This window comes from Theropithecus gelada, chromosome 7b, assembly GCF_003255815.1.
Source record: "Theropithecus gelada isolate Dixy chromosome 7b, Tgel_1.0, whole genome shotgun sequence".
Taxonomy (NCBI): domain Eukaryota; kingdom Metazoa; phylum Chordata; class Mammalia; order Primates; family Cercopithecidae; genus Theropithecus; species Theropithecus gelada.
Genome location: NC_037675.1, coordinates 70856486 through 70875402, shown reverse-complemented (window position 1 = coordinate 70875402; position 18917 = coordinate 70856486). Strand labels below are relative to the sequence as shown.

Below are 18917 nucleotides of genomic sequence, written 5' to 3'. Positions count from 1 at the left end.
GCATTCCAGACACAAAGACAAAGACTCAAGGTTGCTTACTTCTTACATTATAAACAGTTTACCGGAGGATGCAGCTCTAGCTTTGAAGAATTAAAGACAGACATACACACGTGTGTAGGCTGGTGGGAGGTGGGTGTTTGATTCCCTGGGTTGCTGCTTGAAGGGCTGTGGTGTTGGGTGTGCCGCCTGTATGTGGTTCTCTCTGGCTGTGGGTGAGAGACCGAGTGGGCAAGTGACCATGGCTGTGCGTGGTGATTGTTGTGATGGTGTGTGGTGTTTGGTTCTGACTCAGTGCGGGTCGTTGAGTGTGTGGCTGGGACCATTTAGAAGTGGATACACACTTATCTGTGACTATGTAAAAGTGTGTGAAACATTTTCTCACCGTTTCCATGGAGCAACCATTTTACCAGGTTTGGAAGGAAGATTAAAGTTTGGAAGCCTAAGAGTTTATCTGGTAATTAATTTTAAACATTATATCTGTGGTAAAATAAATGTGGATTATGAAGGAGAAGACAAAGTCAGCAAAAGTGCGATATCAAGGAGCTTCTGGTGTATGGGTTGACATCTCTCGGCTAAATACTAGACCACCATGGGTGGTGGTTCTTTCTCCTTTACTTTTAGGCACCTTTGGCATGGGAAAGTGTGGGGAGTCCAGGACTCGACACATCCTGAGGCAGCGTGATTCTGATGACTGGGACTCTGAGGTCCTGGATGCTGGTCACCCCCTGCGATGCCCAGTCCTGAATGAGAAAACCGTCCCTATTCAAGGTGGTACAGTTTGTCCTTGGGCGAGGTCTAGACTCCAGAGCTACTCTCTCTTGGTTTGATCCAGTTTCTCTCAGACCTTGTGACCTCTATAGTGTAGTTAAGTGTGTGGACTCAGGAGCCAGAACGCCTGAGCTCCAGCTTCAGAGATGTGCCTTGGTTTCCACATTTGAAAGTGGGGATAAGCCAGGCATGGTGGCTCATGTCTGTGATCCCAGCTCTTTGGGAGGCCGAGATGGGAGGATCCCTTGAGCCCAGGAGTTTGAGATCAGCCTAGGCAACATAGGGAGACCCCATCTCTACAAAAATAAAAATTTACAAATTAGTCGGGAGTGGTGGCATGTGCCTGTGGTCCCAGCTACTCAGGAGGCTGAGGTGGGAAGATTGCTTGAGCCCAGAGTAGAGGCTGCCATGAGCCATGATCACACCACTGCATTCCCAGCCTGGGCAAGAGAGTAAGACCCTGTCTCAAAAAAAAAAAAAAAAAAAAAAAAAAAAAGACAAGAAAGAAGAAAGAGAGAGAATTATAGCACATAGCTCATTGAGTTACTGGGGAGGACTACATGTAAAATAATGCTACTACTGCTGCTTCTGATAAGGATGATCATGTGCAAGGAGTTAATGCTTTCTTTCTTCAAAGATGCTTTTTCCATGAAATATACCACATTGCCTCTTTCTTTCTACATTCTTCAGGAGAGGGCAGAGGCAGCATTTCCCTTGTAGACACAGTGATGTTGTAGGATTGCACACACTTTAAAGTCAGACAGACGTGAATTCAAATACCAACTCAGCCATTTACTAGTTTCTTTTTCTTTCTTTTTTTTTTTTTTTTTTTTTTTTTTTCTGTTTTGAGACAGAGCCTTGCTCTTTCGCCCAGGGTGGAGTGCAGTGGTACAGTCTCAGTTCACTGCAACCTTTGCCTCCTGGGTTTAAGCAATTCTCATGCCTCAGTCTCCCGAGTAGCTGGGACTACAGGCGTGCACCACTATGCCTGGCTAATTTTTGTAGTTTTAGTAAAGATAGGGTTTCACCATGTTGCCCAGGTTGGTCTTGAACTCCTGACCTCAAGTGATCTGCCCGCCTCCGCCTCCCAAAGTGTTGCGATTACAGGCGTAAGCCACCGTGCCCGGCCATTTAGTAGTTTCTTAATGCCTGTCTTAGTTTACTTTGTTCATTTAAAAAAAAAAAAATGTTAATACTGGGCTTGCAGCTTGGTGCTGAGGATCAAATGAAAAACTGTAATTAAAGGAAACCTCAGACCTTAGTTACTGATTACTGATATTAAGAGACAACTTGGCAGGGCATGGTGGCTCACGCCTATAATCCCAGCACTTTGGGAGGCCGAGGCGGGTGGATCACCTGGGGTCAGGAGTTCGAGATCAGCCTGGCCAACATGATGAAACCCCGTCTCTACTAAAAATACAAAAATATAGGTGTGGAGGTGGGCGCCTGTAATCCCAGCCGCTAGGGAGTCTGAGGCAGGAGAACCGTTTGAACCTGGGAGGTGGAGGTTGCAGTGAGCCGAGATCATGCCACTGTGCTCCAGCCTGGGCAACAGAGTGAGACTCCATCTCAAAAAAAAAATTAAAAAAAAGGTAACTTAAGGCTGGGAGTGGTGATTCACACCAGTCAGCTCAGCACTTTGGAAGGGTGAGTGGGAGGATTGCTTAAGGCCAATAATTCTGTGTTGCCTAGGCAACAGAGTGAGACCCTGTCTACACAAAATAAAAATTTAAAAATTATCCAGGCATGCTGGCGTGCACCTGTGGTCCCAGCTACTCAGAAGTCTGAGGCAGGAGGATCCCAAGAGTTCGAAGCTGCAGTGAGCTACATTATTAATCTTGCCACTTCACTCCAGCCTGGGCGATAGAGTGAGAGAGACCCTGTCTCTTAAAAAAAAAAAAAGAGAGAGAGCGAGAAACAACTTAAGCAAGAATGGTTGAATGCTAAGCTTGTGAGCCTATAGTTCAAGGAGACAGTTGTAAATGTATCCAATCTGACGTTATTCATGGTCAGGACAGTGTTGTGAGTTCAAGAATAGAGAGTAGCTGGCAAAAATAATGATCTTTTCTGTGTTCTTTGATCCTGGGAAGGGGTGAGGGACTCTAGTTTCCCTCTAACATCCCCCCTTCTCTCTGTGTGTGTGTACACGTGTGAGTGTTTGCTTATGTAAGAAAGGAAGGAAGAGGATGGAGCTGGTGCAAAGCCAGCCTTCTCTCAGGGTATCTTTCTTCCATACCATCTCTACTTCCTCAGAATCCTTGATCTGCCAAAGAGAAATTTGGAATATGATGAAATGGCCATTTCACTTCTATGTGTTTTGAATGCAAACATGCACATTTTGAATGTAAAATAAAAGTTCTCTTCCTAAGTTGAAAAAAAATTCCATTTAACAAATTACTTAAAAAAAAAACCCCTAATTCTATAGAAATAAATGATGATTGTCAGGTGGGGCACAATGGCTCATGCCTGTAATCCCAGCACTTTGGGAAGCCGAGGCAGGAGGATGGCTTGAGGTCAGGAGTTTGAGACCAACCTGGGCAATGTAGAGAGACTCCATCTCTACAAAAAATTAAAAACTTAGCCGGGCATGGTGGCATGCACCTGTAGTCCTGGCTGCTAAGAAGGATGAGGTGGGAGGATCACTTGAGCCCAGGAGTTTGAGGCTGCAGTGAGCTATGGGCTTATGATTGCACCACTGCCCCTCCAGCCTGGGTGACAAAGCAAGACCCAGAAAGAAAAGAAAGAAAGAATTAAAGAAAGGAGGCCAGGTGCGGTGGCTGACGACTGTAATCCCAGCAGTTTGGGAGGCCGAGGTGGGCAGATCACGAGGTCAGGAGATCGAGACCATCCTGGCTAACATGGAGAAACCCCGTCTCTACCAAAAATACGAAAAAAATTAGCCAGGTGTGGTGGTGGGCGCTTGCAGTCCCAGCTACTCAGGAGGCTGAGGCAGGATAATGGCGTCAACCCAGGAGGCAGAGCTTGCAGTGAGCCGAGATCGCACCACTGCACTCTAGCCTGGGTGGCGACAGAGTGAGACTCCATCTCAAAAAAAAAAAAAAAACAAAAAGAAAGAAAGAAAAAAGGAAATACATGGTGATTATCGACAAATGTGAAAGTACTTATAATAAAAAGAATAAATCTTTGGTCAAAAGAACAAAGCTGGAGGCATCACGCTACCTGACTTCAAACTATACTACAAGGCTACAGTAACCAAAACAGCATGGTACTGGTACCAAAACAGAGATATAGACCAATGGAACAGAACAGAGTCCTCAGAAATAATACCACACATCTACAGCCATCTGATCTTTGACAAACCTGAGAGAAACAAGAAATGGGGAAAGGATTCCCTATTTAATAAATGGTGCTGGGAAAATTGGCTAGCCATAAGTAGAAAGCTGAAACTGGATCCTTTCCTTACTCCTTATACGAAAATTAATTCAAGATGGATTAGAGACTTAAATGTTAGACCTAATACCATAAAAATCCTAGAGGAAAACCTAGGTAGTACCATTCAGGACATAGGCATGGGCAAAGACTTCATGTCTAAAACACCAAAAGCAACGGCAGCAAAAGCTAAAATTGACAAATGGGATCTAATTAAACTAAAGAGCTTCTGCACAGCAAAAGAAACTACCATCAGAGTGAACAGGCAACCTACAGAATGGGAGAAAATTTTTGCAATCTACTCATCTGACAAAGGGCTAATATCCAGAACCTACAAAGAACTCAAACAAATTTACAAGAAAAAAACAAACAACCCCATCAAAAAGTGGGCAAAGGATATGAATAGACATTTCTCAAAAGAAGACATTCATACAGCCAACAAACACATGAAAAAATGCTCATCATCACTGGCCATCAGAGAAATGCAAATCAAAACCACAATGAGATACCATCTCACACCAGTTAGAATGGCGATCATTCAAAAGTCAGGAAACAACAGGTGCTGGAGAGGATGTGGAGAAATAGGAACACTTTTACACTGTTGGTGGGATTGTAAACTAGTTCAACCATTATGGAAAACAGTATGGCGATTCCTCAAGGATCTAGAACTAGATGTACCATATGACCCAGCCATCCCATTACTGGGTATATACCCAAAGGATTATAAATTATGCTGCTATAAAGACACATGCACACGTATGTTTATTGCAGCACTATTCACAATAGCAAAGACTTGGAATCAACCCAAATGTCCATCAGTGACAGATTGGATTAAGAAAATGTGGCATATATACACCATGGAATACTATGCAGCCATAAAAAAGGATGAGTTTGTGTCCTTTGTAGGGACATGGATGCAGCTGGAATCCATCATTCTTAGCAAACTATCACAAGAACAGAAAACCAAACACCGCATGTTCTCACTCATAGGTGGGAACTGAACAATGAGATCACTTGGACTCGGGAAGGGGAACATCACACACCGGGGCCTATCATGGGGAGGGGGGCGGGGGGAGGGATTGCATTGGGAGTTATACCTGATGTAAATGACGAGTTGATGGGTGCAGCACACCAACAAGGCACAAGTATACATATGTAACAAACCTGCACGTTATGCACATGTACCCTACAACTTACAGTATAATAATAAATAAATTTAAAAAAAAAAAAAAAAAAAAAAAAGAATAAATCAAACATTATTCACAACCCCACAATCCAGAGATAATTACAGTTGAAATTTGAGGGTATAATTTTCTGAACTAGTTGTATTCATTTATCTTTGCCCTTCTTTTTCACTATCCTTATATTATACTTTTTGAAAGGAGTATCTGCCGCATGCAGTCTGGTAAACTGCTTTTCATACCTGAAATTAATCATGAACATATTTGTAATTACATTTTTGATCACATAGTATTCCATTGTATTGCTTTTCTATAATTTAATCAATCTGGTATTGTTTAAGTCAGGGCTCTGAACACTGGATAAAACCATGGTCCTATCCATGAGCTATCTCCCTTATCTTAACTAACTCCACAAGTCCTCCCAGAACGTGTGAATGCCTGACCTCTTCGTGAATAACTGTGTTTATTTCTTGGCCTATTGACATTCAAGAATGTGGCTTTTATTTCTGTAAGGAGTGGGGTTGATCGAAACCAGCACAGAAGGCTGTGTATCAAGATGAGGCATTGGAGAACTACAGGAATTTGGCTCACTGGATAGACATCGTTCCACCATGGTTGAAGATGTAACTCCTGTTCAGAAATCATTTATTAGTGGTGAAATTCCAAGGAGCTTCTGAGGTGCTTCCTGTTCACAAATAGTTCAGATTTGAGGGCTGATAATAAGCAGCTCTACTGACCCTCACCTGAAACTCCATCTCCCCCACCCCCCACCTCTTTTTGAGACAGTCTGGCTCTGTCACTCAGGCTGGAGGGCAGTGGCACAATCTCAGCTCACTGCAAACTCTGCCTCCTGGGCTGAAGCCATCTTCCCAACTCAGCCTCCTGAGTAGCTGGGACTACAGGCATGTGCCACCATGCCTGGCTTTCTTTCTTTTCTTCCCTTTCTTTCCTTCCTTCCTTTCCTTCCCTTCCTTTCCTTCCTTTCTCTTCTTTTCTTTCTTCTTTCTTTTCTTTTTCTTTCTTTCCTTTCTTTTCTTGTCTTTCTTTTCTTCCCTTCCTTTCCTTTCCTTTTCTTTTTTTTTTTTTTTGAGACGGAGTCTCGCTCTGTTGCCCAGGCTGGAGTGCAGTGGCGCGATCTCGGCTCACTGCAACCTCCGCCCCTCCGGGTTTAAGCAATTCTCTGCCTCAGCCTCTGGAGTAGCTGGGATTACAGGCGCGTGCCACCACACCCAGCTAATTTTTTTGTACTTTTAGTACAGACGGGGTTTCACCATCTTGGCCAGGCCAGTCTCGTGATCCACCCACCTCAGCCTCCCAAAGTGCTGGGATTACAGGCATGAGCCACCTTGCCTTGCCTTGCCCTGCCTTGCCCTGCCTTGCCCTGCCTTGCCCTGCCTTGCCCTGCCCTGGCCTTGCCTTCCCTTCCCTTGCCTTCCCTTGCCTTCCCTTCCCTTCCCTTCCCTTCCCTTCCCTTCCCTTCCCTTCCCTTCCCTTCCCTTGCCTTCCCTTGCCTTGCCTTCCCTTCCCTTGCCTTCCCTTGCCTTGCCTTGCCTTCCCTTCCCTTGCCTTGCCTTCCCTTCCCTTGCCTTGCCTTCCCTTGCCTTCCCTTGCCCTGCCTTCCCTTGCCTTCCCTTCCCTTGCCTTCTCTTGCCTTCCCTTCCCTTGCCTTTTTTTCTTTCTTTCTTCCTTCTTTTTTCTTTCTTTCTTTACAGAGTCTCGCTGTGTTGCCCAGGCAGGTCTCCACCTCCTAGCCTCAAGTGGTGTTCTTGCCTCAGCCTCCCAAAATGCTGGGATTACAGGCATGAGACACCACATGGGGCCTTATCTTCCCCTTTCACCAGATTGACTATCCCACCTACATTTCTGGCTATGCAGTGATTGCTCTAAGGGGCAGTGTTTGAACCCTTAAACCAAGTCTTTCGTTTCCTCCTGGAGGAGTTTGTATTTCTGTCATTTGTGCGTAATATATTGGTATATAAGAAACAGCCCTGGGTGATAGGAAGTGAAGTGACATTTTGGTGCCGGGGGATAGAACCATGTTAGGAGGAGGCTTTGCATGAGAAATCCTGCTTTTCCTGAGGAGTTACTGCCTTGCTCTCAAAGAGGGTAATTAATAATGTCCAGGGGCCAGAAAGTTAGAGGGGAATGACAACCTAGAAAAGACCTTTTGAGTTGGAAACAGGAATCAAGTTTCAGTAGAGTGGGATGAACTCGGTTTAGTGAGGGCTTAAGTAGAAAGATTTCCTTCTCTGAGATACGAAAAAATTTTATGAATAAAAAATATGGGACATGGCAGCATAGTTCATGCCTGTAATCCCAGCATTTTTGGAGGCCAGAGCAGAACTGCTCGAGCCAAGGGGTGCGAGACTAGCCCAGGCAACATAGTGAGACCTCATCTCTGCATACGAAAAATAGAATAAAATGATTAGCTGAGCCTGGTGGTGTGCCCCTGGAGTCCTGACTACAGGCTGAGGCTGAGGCATGGGAGGGTTGCTTGAGCCCAGTAGTTCGAGGTTCCAGTGAGCTGTGATCCCACCACTGCAACCCAGCCTGGGTGACCCTGTCTCTAAAAAAAAAAAAAAGTTACAAAGCGGCATAATCACAAATATATGCCATTTAGTAACAAGAAAATAAGTTACTCATAACTGAAAGTCCTTGTCACTCAATTTATGTATTTTTACTAGAGTATATTAACACAGGTAAATATTTCTAACTATAAACAAAATTTTGTTCCACCTTTCAGTCACATAAGATTACATCATATTTTTTCCTCTGCTGGCATAATCTCAATGATATATATGATTGTATATTTAGGCTAATTCCAATTTTATGCTATTAAAAATACATTTCCCATAAACATTTCTAGGCATGTAATTGCTTATAATCAATTCCAAAGGTGGAAGACCTGGGATAAAAAGCATAAATAAATTCAAACTCTTGATATGCCCTTTAGAAATGTAGTATCACTTTACACTGACTGCCATTTTATCCATTTTTTTTCTTTTACCATTTCACTATTTTGTCTAGCTACCATTTACTGCATATATGGTATAAACCTAGCATTTAATCTGATTGCTTTTCTTAACATTTCCAACGTTTACCATTGTGTTTTTCTATGCTGTGGCTTTTTCTTTTTTCCTTAAGTCATCTTTAGCCATATTTTAGATTCCTAAATAATTCCACTTCTTACTGCTGGACTCTTTCATTCCACTATCTGTCAGTGCTTGCATTGAGACTTTGTCAGTTTAATTAGGCCCTCCACGTGTCTTCCTTTTCAACTATTCTTTCCTCACTCCATTCCAGCTGCACTTGTCTTTTTGCTTTTTCTTGAACAAGCCAAGTAAGCTCTAATGTTAGGACCTGTGCTCTAGCTATTTGCTGTGCCTGGAATATTCTCCTCCCCGGTATCTACTTGGCTCACTTCTTTCAAGTCTTGGTTCAGGTTTCACTTTTTTTTTTTTTTTTCCAGACAGAATCTCGTTCTGTCACCCAGGCTAGAGTGCAGTGGTGCGACCTCAGCTCACCGCAAACTCTGCCTCCTGGGCCTCAGCCACCCGAGTAGCTGGGATTACAGGCGTGTACCACCACTCCTGGCCAATTTTTGTATTTTTAGTAGAGACAGAGATTTGCCATGTTGGCCAAGCTGGTCTTGAACTCCTGGCCTCAAGTGATCCACCCACCTCGGCCTCCCAAAGTGCTGGGATTACAGGCATGAACCACCACACCTGGCCAGGTTTCATCTTAAAAGTGTCCAGCTCTGACCATCTGTGTAGTAAAGAATTAGGCAGCCTTTGTCTTTGATTTCTGGGAAGTAACCCCTAATCCTTTGGAATTTCCTGAGTGATAGGAGTATTCATTATTCATGGTAGACCCCTGGCACTTGACAGTTTCTGCTAACACAGTGACTCATGGAGGACCCCTGGATAGTTTGTTTGCAAGAGACTTAGGCTGAGAGCTGGCCACACGGAAAAGCCAACCATGTAGTTAGAGTTGGGGCTTTTGAGTCATGTGATACCAGTCCAACTTCCAGGAAGGAAAAGGGGGCTAGAGGGTGAGTTCAACCACATAGCCAGTGATTCAATCATGCCTAAATAATGAAGCCTCAATAAAAACTCTTGATACCAAAGCTCAGGAGAGGTCCCTGGTCAGAGTATTGTCATGCTTTGACACTGGGAGGGCAATGTGTCCCTGAGAATGAGGGAAGCTTCACATTTGGAACCCTCCCAGACTTTGCCCCAGGCACCTCTTGTTTCTGGTTTGTCCTTTTTGCTATAATAGAACTGCAATCGTAACATAGCTTTTTCTGGAGTTCTGTGAGTTGTTCTAGCAAATTACTGAGCAGAGAGAGGCTGTGGGAAACTCCAAATTTGCAGCCAGCTAGTTAGAAGTAAGGATGGCCTGGGGACCCCTGAACTTGCTGCTGGTGTCTGAGGGCCGTTTTGTGGAGGAATGTGCCCTTAATGTTGAGTTCCCATTTGTTAAGTGTACAATTCAAGAGTTTTTGGTAGGTTCACAGAACTGTGCAGCTGTCATCCCCAACATGTTTTTTGAACTTTCAAATTTCTGATCTGGTTCAATCAAAAAGGAACCTCCAATCCAGGTTCATGCACTGGATTTGATTATTTCATTTAGAACACAATTTTTTTTTTTTTTAATATTAGTGACTTTTTTTTTTTGAGACAGGGTCTTGCTTACTTCTGTTGCCCAGGCTGGAGTGCAGTGGTGCGATCACAGTTCACTGCAGCCTCAACCTCCTGGGGTCAAGTAATCCTCCCACTTCAGCTTCCCAAGTAGCTGGGACCACAGGTGCGCATCACCACATCCAGCTAATTAAAAAAATTTTTTTTGTAGAGATGGGGGTCTCACTATGTTGCCCAGGCTGGTTGCAAACTCCTGGGCTCAAGCAATCCTCCCACCTCAGTTGCTCAAAGTGCTGGGATTACAGGCGTGAACCATCACAACTGGTGACATTGATTTTTAAAGACTTTTTATTGAGCTATTACATAAGGTAAAAAGCACAAATCATGTTCACTGCTTTTTCACCTGGTATAACCCTGTAACCAGCACCCAGATTAAAAAAAGATAATGTGAGCAAGAAAAAAATAAAATAAAAATGACACTAAACAGAAAAGGATTGGTGGCTATTTTGGCTAAGCCCAGGTGTGTATTGTAGGTGCGTGTGTGTTTTGATCTCAGGGAAGCCTCCCGAGTAGCTGGGATTTACAGGTACCCCCTACCACACCTGGCTAATTTCTGTATTTTTAGTAGAGATGGGGTTTCACCATGCTGGTCAGGGTGGTCTCAAACTCCTGACTTCAGGTGATCTGCCAGCTTCGGCCTCCCAAAGTGCTGGGATTACAGGCGTGAGCACAATCTTGGTAACTAGCTACATAGGTGATACATATAGGAAACCAGCACAAAGTGGACCAGTATTTAATGAAATCTAATGACTAAACAAGTCCACAGAGGGAGAAAAACATTTACCAAAATCACAAGTCACACTTCTAATCAAATCTCTTTAATTTCCAGGGTCAGTTGTTCATAGCATCTACCTACTCATATAACAACTCCGCCCTTTGAAATGAATCCACTGTGGTTTGGATCTGTTACCTGTTTCTCTTTTCTGAGAGTAAAGAGAGCTACCTTAATAAATAATATTTGCTAACAACAGCAAGGCAAAAAAAATTATCAATGCATTTGTGTCTTTCAGGGCAGACTGGTCTATCAAGTCCTTAATTTCCCCTCTCTCCTTTCTCCCTCCCTTCCCTAAAGGATATGCCTGTGGTAGGTGGATCTTTCTACCGCCCATCACAACCTTTCATTCCCTTTTCTGATGTTCAAATATAGGTCAATTCTGGTCATCAAACAAACTGCCAACAGGATAAGTAATGAGCCACTCAGATTAAGGTATGCACTAATAAAAATTTAATATCAGAAAACAGCATTTTTTTTTAACCATTCACAATTAAAGTGGAAAGAGACAAAATTATAAGGCAGCCATCCATGGAATGATTTCATGTTTACAAGGGATCCAGAAAAAGGGACATTTAAAATCGCTGTTCCAGCTACTGAACCTGGGGAACTGAAGTCTCATCCCATGAGACTTCTAACTTGCTGGAAGATACCACAAGAAAAAAAGATCAAAGCCAGTCTCCTTGTGTTAAGCCACTGGGTTAGGCTGAGTATATCTAGAGAATTCCTAAATGGTTGTCTAGTTCTTTCCCACAAGTCACACATTTCCTTCAGGTCTCCTGAGGTGAATCTAGATGTCTCAGGTACAAAGAGGTTACATCACTGGTTTTAATTTCACAGCATCTCCAACAGCGCACTTTGGGTGATGTGGACCATTCTGTATTGAGCAGAAATTTTCTAATGCAAGGAAGGTTCCTCTGTTGAACAACTACAGAGGATTTTCACTTAACATTGCAGCAGTTCTGGATGAATCTGGTCATTATTCTCAGTCTCCCAAGGGGCTCAGGGGCCCACAAGGCAGGAAGGTTCTTTGGGGGTTTGTGCTGCTGTCATACAGTTCCCGTGTTCAGTCCCTAGCTACCATGTGTTTCAGGGGCTTAATACACTCCGATGCTGGTGTGTCCTCTTACTTCTAATCCTTGAAAAAGAGAAAAACCAGGCAGTGACACTTAGAAGTAGGCTGGTAAAAAAACACAATCACATTTTCTCCTTTCTGCAAAGAAAGGATAACTCAAAACAGCCACTCCCTTTCTTTTTTCTAATGATTCAAAATACCAGAACAGGGCTCACTTGGCTGTTTTGAATTGGGAAAGAAAGAGGTGAAAGGGGGGAGAAAGAGAAAACACATAGCCTCTGTAGGTGGTACTGTTTCCAACTATCTACGTTCCAGTGCAGAATCTTTGCTAAAATAAAAAAATTTGGCAACAGTGCGCACAGGAAAACTGAATCAAACCTGGAACGTCACTGCTTTCGTGAAATGAGAACTGACAAGCAATTAACTGGAGAATAAGTGAGGGGAATGGAGCAGTAGTATTCTTTAACTTAATTTGCCATTTAAGAGTACTTGGAATCTGAAGAAAGTCTATCCCTACCAAGGAAAGGGAGTCAAATTGCAATTAAGATTAACTTTGGTTATATGGAAGGAAGAATCATGCTTTTCATCATCAATTGCATCTCTTTGGTAGCCAATAATTCCATCTGTAATCACAGCAGCAACTTAAGTATTGCCAATGTTTTCAAATGTGTTACAGCATTAAGGCATCCACATCTAAAGAGGCAGTTTTAAATAAGAGGAAAATGGAACTGAAATGTGCCAAGAAGTAAACACGGACACGGCCTCTCCTGGAACACTGCCCACCACATCAGCAAGCTCTTCCTCCAGTGAAGAAGGCCTGTGCCATGCTGCTTGGTTCCCTGCTGCCTGAAGATGCATTTGAGCCCTATGAGATTAGTATGGCTATTTCTGCCTGCTGACCAGGAGAGAAATGAGTAGTTCTCGAGGCAGCAGCTTTAAAATCTGGGAAAGCCCATACATAGCTTCTGAGAGCTAAGAGGGCCCTGAAAGGTTTGCTTGTTAATAGTGAGGTCCAGAGGGGAAGGCAAATTTGGAAGTCAGATGGTTCAATGCTTGCCAGAGTTCAAGGCTCCATCCAGCAAGATATACTAGCCAAACTTTTAAGCATGATGGCAAGGCACTGCTGAAAGAGGCTTTGGCCAGTAGAACAAATTACTGACCATTGCACACAACAATATGATAGAAAGCACTACTGTCCAAACCAAACCAGACACTACAATCTGCTATTTATTTGACAAAGTCAGTTTCCAGAGAGAATCTAGGCAACCACAGAGTTCTGAAGGACCAGATGAAACCTCAAGTCTCTCACAAGTCATCTGTTAACATCCAATCAAGGAAGTCATTTGGACTTTCCATACTATACCTTCTCTTCGTGGTAAAATTGTATGCAATTGTTGCCAGTGACTACATATAACTGTATCCTATTTGTGCTACTTTCCTCACTGTGGCCAGCAGAGGGCTCACAAGCTTTATTTCCACAGCTGCTGATCCAGGGACAAATTCACGAAGGAAATAAATCATAGGCATGCTGGCTTATGCGTCATAAAAAACGTTTTTACAAACTACTACGTCCACTGCCCTGAAGAAACTAGTCTTGGTTCCCCCTTAGTGTAATGTGTTTTGAAATGGTACAGAAAGTAAAAATAAATTAATAATACAATATTATACACTTATTGGACAAGACAGGGTTTACACAAATTTTGGCAAATATGAAAAAAAATTATCCTAGTTTGTTAAACACTTTTGCTATCTCAATTGTTTAAATTACCAGAATATTAGTGATTGTGTCAATTCACACATGAGGAGGTGGTATTTGAAGGGCTTAACAAAGCGGCATTTGACACAAAGTTAACTTCTTTGAAGGGGATAAAGAATAAAGATATTATTATCTTCATTATAACAGTTCGAGAAGTGGTTGTCCTCACACAAATATTAACACCAGCAGTAAGCAGCAAATTGTGGGGAGGAAAGGCTAGAGGGAAAAGTTAGGAGAAAAGCATGGAAAAGACAAAGAGACAAGAGACATGATTCCAATGAGCTTTAAATCAATAGGCAAACACTTCTCATTTATGATCCATCTTGCTACAGGTGGTTATGTGAGAAGACACAGTGTCCCCTAACCTGACCTAGTATTTAGGTCCCTAGAGGGATTGCTGATCTGCTAAGAGTAATACCAAAAAAAAAAAAAAAAAAGGACAAACATACATTTTGGTAGTCTTTTAAAAAAGGCTACTACAAAGATATCAATAACCATCCAAAAATCACTTAAAATTTAATATCCCTTAATTTCCAAAGATACTTTGTGATCTGACTGTTCTTGAAGGAAAGCCTAGAACTGAAGCTACTAGAACTTGGCTCCTCTCTAAGAATGTGGAGACAGGTATCCTGCAAAGGAGCACTTGAAAAGGAATGCTAGAAAACACCAGTCGCCTCTTTAGAAGCTGCTCCCACCTCTCCTGCTCCATTTGATGGAATGGCAGGCTGGATTCAGAGAGGCACGTGCCAAAGGAGCTGTTTAAGCCCCTCTAGACATCCCCTTTCAGTGGACATCTCTTTTGAGTATAAAGTGAGCTTTCAATGTATCTTGCTGTAATTTTCCTGACCCTAATCCCAAATTAACCATAATCACCTTTAGCATCTAAGTGAGTGGGTGCTATGACCTTCCATCAAGGCATGTGGCATAGATGCTAAAGCACCAGTCTTACATGGTGGGAACCATGTTAAAAATCAATGAATAAAGTGGCAGAACCTCTAAACTAAGAAGACAGAGACATAGCTAAGTTACAGAACACTGTATTTTCATAATTACTATTTCATTGTGAGTATGAAGTTCTCCTCTTTTCCTTAAAACTAAATTCCATCTTCCCTGAGAATAGGGTTAAGAGAAACACTAAAACTCAAATGTCAGGGGCCTTTTAAAAGATAACACAATGGGATGTCTATAGCTAACTGCAATGTGTTTCTACTCCAAAAGCTTTTCCATTACTCAGGTTTTAACCTCACCTCCCTCTGGACTCTAGGAATACATGTGGAGATGCGCAAGGCGAGACAAGAGACTGAGGAAGTGAGTAGCTGTCACGCGCCGGCTGTTCTCACTGGATGGCAAACGGCCCTGGACCGAGGCTGGACCTTGAACATTTAATGCTGGTGTCCTACTGACAGGATGAGGGGGATGAGGCAACCCAGAACCAGGGCTGCCACCTCCAGGCGGCTGAGGCCTCTCCCTCCCGTGGCATCAGGCTTGTGGCTGTGCCCTATTCCGCCCACCTCAGGGAGCACATGTACTGTGGCAACGTAAAGAAATGTCCCGGCAGAGAAAAGCATGGCCATTCCCGTGGCGTTCACCTCGGAAAGGGCTTCTTTACTGCTCTGTGGATTAGAAGAGAGAAAGAGGAAAAACTAAGTCAAGTAAAATTCAGGGTCAGGAAGAAGTCCCAATTAAAAAGCACTCACTATTCTTAACTGGTGCTGTCTAGGACACTGGGGACATCTAGAGAACAGAGCAATTTTAAGCTCTTCATGGGAAGCTTCCAAATAAGGGTTTAAGAATATCAGTGATGTATGCATTGATTTTTTAAAAAATGTATTGTAAATCAACAATTCATAATTATACATATTTATAGGGTATAAAGTGACATTATGACTCATGAATGTGGAATAATTAAATAAAACTAACATCTGTTATCTCAAATATTTATCATTTTTTGTGGTGAGAACATCTGAAATTTACTCTTAGCAATTTTGAAATGTACCACACGCTATTATTAACTATATTCACCACAGTTCCATCATTCTGTCCATCCATTCATCAACTGTATCTGTCTTTAGAGATGAGGTCTCGCTATGTTGCCCAGGCTGGAGTTGAGTGGCTATTCACAGGCACAATCATAATACATTACAGCCTGGAGCTCCCAGGCTCAAGCAATCCTCCTGTCTCAGCTTCCCAAGTAGCTGAGACTACAGATGCGCGCCACTGCTCCTGGCTCACGATTGCTTTATAAAACGAACTTTAAGTGCTGGTTCAACAGGTTTGGCTTGTATTATTCTTGAGATAGAATCAACAACATATTATTGCAGATATTAAATTTCAGACGAATGTATTTATTCTACTAATATTTAACAAGCATCATCTATGCACCAGGCTCTGTACCAGGTGCTTGAGATACAGTGGTAATCAAGATGCAGTAGTTGCCCTCATAGAGCTTAGAAATATCTCATAAGTGGCCGGGCGCAGTGGCTCATGCCTGTAATCCCAGCACTTTGGGAGGCCGAGGTGGGCGGATCATGAGGTCAGGAGTTCGAAACCAGCCTGGCAAACATGGTGAAACCCCGCCTCTACTAAAAATACAAAAATTAGCTGGGTGTGGTGGCAGGCGCCTGTAATCCCAGCTACTCAGGAAGCTGGGGCAGGAGAATCGTCTGAACTTGGGAGGCAGAGGTTGCAGTGAGCCAAGACTGCGCCACTGCACTCCAACCTGGGTGACAGGGCAAGACTCCATCTCAAAAAAAAAATATATATATACACACACACACACACACACACACACACACACATATATATGTGTATCTCATAAGCTAATCTTTATAAAACTAATTTCAACCTTTTCTATTAAAAAAGTAGACCTATAGACTAAGACAATTAATTAAAATTTTAAGAAAAGGACACGCCATAGATGCAGCAAGTAACTCCATGTCTCCAGAATTATCAGTATCTTCCTGTCAGAAGTTAAAAAAACTGACATTAATTATTGAAGTAATTGAGTAATCTGTTAAAGGGAACAACATACTGCTCACTGAAAGAAGAGAAGGCTCTTCAGGTAAATGGAAAGGGTTTGTTTTTATTGTTGTTGTTGTTGTTGTTTTTGAGACGGAGTCTTGCTCTGTCACCCAGGCTGGAGTGCAGTGGCGCAATCTCAGCTCACTGCAAGCTCTGCCTCCCGGGTTCATGCCACTCTCCTGCCTCAGTCTCCCAAGTAGCTGGGACTATAGGCGCCCGCCACCATGCCTGGCTCATTTTTTGTGTTTTTAGTAGAGACGGGCTTTCACTGTGTTAGCCAGGATGGTCTCGATCTCCTGACCTCGTGATCCACCTGCCTCGGCCTCCCAAAGCGCTGGGATTATAGGCGTGAGCCACCGTGCCCAGTGGAAAGGGTTTTTATAACACACTGTTAGCAACTAAGATCAACAAACCCTTGCTTAACAGGAAGTTAGCCATTTTTTATCTCATTTTTCACATGTTCCTATTAATATGGGTTTTACTGCCAAATACTGAATTGACTGACACTCAGAAGAATCAATGACCTTTAGAGAGGGCGTTGGGGAAAGCAGTTCCCATCAACTAGCCCTGAGTCAGCTTGTTTCTAAGATTTTCCTCTAGTTGCCTGCCAGTTGACATTTGGGTAAAATGTGGAGGGTTGTTGCTAAGAACTACAGCCCAGACAGGATTATAAGGCATGGAAAGGTCCAGCTTGGAGACGGAAGAGCACATGTTACCTCAGGTCTGAAGCTACGTTCAGTACAAAGTATTCAATAGAAAGTACTGTACAGTTGCTATCTGGGGACATGAGAGCTGGGAGAAGAGGAACATGTGAAAAATGAGACCAAGAATGGCTAAGTTCCTGTTAAGCAAGGGTTTGATGATCTTGGTTGCTAACAGTGTGTTATAAAAACCCTTTCCATTTACCTGAAGAGCCTTCTCTTCTTTCAGTGAGCAGTATGTTGTTCCCTTTAACAGATTACTCTATCACTTCAGTAATCAATGTCAGTTTTTTAAACTTTTGACAGCAATCTCTGCCCAGCTGCTGCTCTTCTCAAAGCTGCTACATCGCTTGTTACTCATGCTTCATGTGTCTACCTCACATTAAATATGGACAGATTTGACTTATTAGATATCTGTTAAATGAAACTAGCATGGCTGGTTAAGTTACACTATTTTAAATATTGAAGGGCTATCATATTTATGCTAATATTCTTGGAATTGATTAACAGGGAAGAAGTTTTCAAACCAAATGAATAAGGAAATGCTAAATTTACAAAGAGGACAAATTGGAATTAAGATATTTACCCTGTACAGTTTTTACTCCTAATTTTATCTTTAGTTTGAGAGAGTAATGTATTGGAAAAATTCAATCCAAGAAACCGTAAGTTCTAAGAGATCACAAGACACTTGTTTAGATAGCTGGGAATAGATTAGCTTACCTTACTCAGTCCTAAGTATGTCACCATGGACATAACTGGTGCGGCCAGTGAAAAGACCAGCAAGTGCTTTCTGATTCGATTCCGCTCTAAGCCAGCATGCATCAAGAAGGAAACCAGACCAAAAGCAGCTGGTGCCTGGAAATAAAAAATCATCTCTTATTATCACTCTAGAAGTATGGATTGCTTCTATATCAAGAAGTATATGCCATTGGACTATGAGTTCTCATACAAAGAAAAACTCACAAAAGGCCAGGCACAGTGGCTCACGCCTGTAATCCTAGCACCTTGGGAGGTCGAGGTGGGCGGATCACTTAAGGTCAGGAGTTCGAGACCAGCCTGGCCAACATGGTGAAACCCCGTTTCTACTAAAATACAAAAATGTGTGGTGGTGGGCACCTGTAATCCCAGCTACTTGGAAGGCTGAGACAGGAGAATCACTTGAACCCAAGAGGCGGAGGTTGCAGTGAGCCGAGATCATGCCATTGCACTCCAGCCAGGGTGACAAGAGCAAAACTCCATCGCAAAAACAAAAAACAAAAAACCCACAAAAAAACCAAAAAACAAAACCAGGCAGAGTACCAATGCTGAGCTATGCCTCTTAGGAATTAACGTTCTAAGCCAACAAAAGATCTTATTTGTGTGTTTCTTGGATAGTAAAAAAGAGAAACAGTCAAGAAAAGAAAAATACTTTTGAACAAAAATTATTACTATGAAATATAAAAGTCTGAGGAAAATTTGACAGTTTGTGTATATGACTACACACAAAAAAAGAAACCCCTCAAGTAAATGCTTAAGAAAATGGGAACAAGAAGCTATGAACAAATTTATTCAAT

The 18917-nt window shown here is 42.6% G+C and overlaps 1 protein-coding gene across 6 annotated transcripts in view; it reads right to left on the bottom strand.

The window, feature by feature from the left end:
• Window positions 1-11241: 11241 nt before the first annotated feature.
• The window catches only part of SLC39A9 (solute carrier family 39 member 9), a 64266-nt gene continuing 56590 nt past the window's right edge, over window positions 11242-18917 (bottom strand). For 5 of the 6 annotated variants that reach the window (XM_025391407.1, XM_025391406.1, XM_025391402.1 and 2 more), the window contains 2 exons: window positions 18085-18219; window positions 11242-15255 (listed from right to left, as the gene is read on the bottom strand). In XM_025391407.1, coding sequence (XP_025247192.1) covers window positions 15025-15255; window positions 18085-18219 — 366 coding nt within the window. In that variant the 3' untranslated portion in view covers window positions 11242-15024. The remainder of the gene's footprint in view (window positions 15256-18084; window positions 18220-18917) is intronic. The other variant, XM_025391405.1, reaches the window with a different exon arrangement.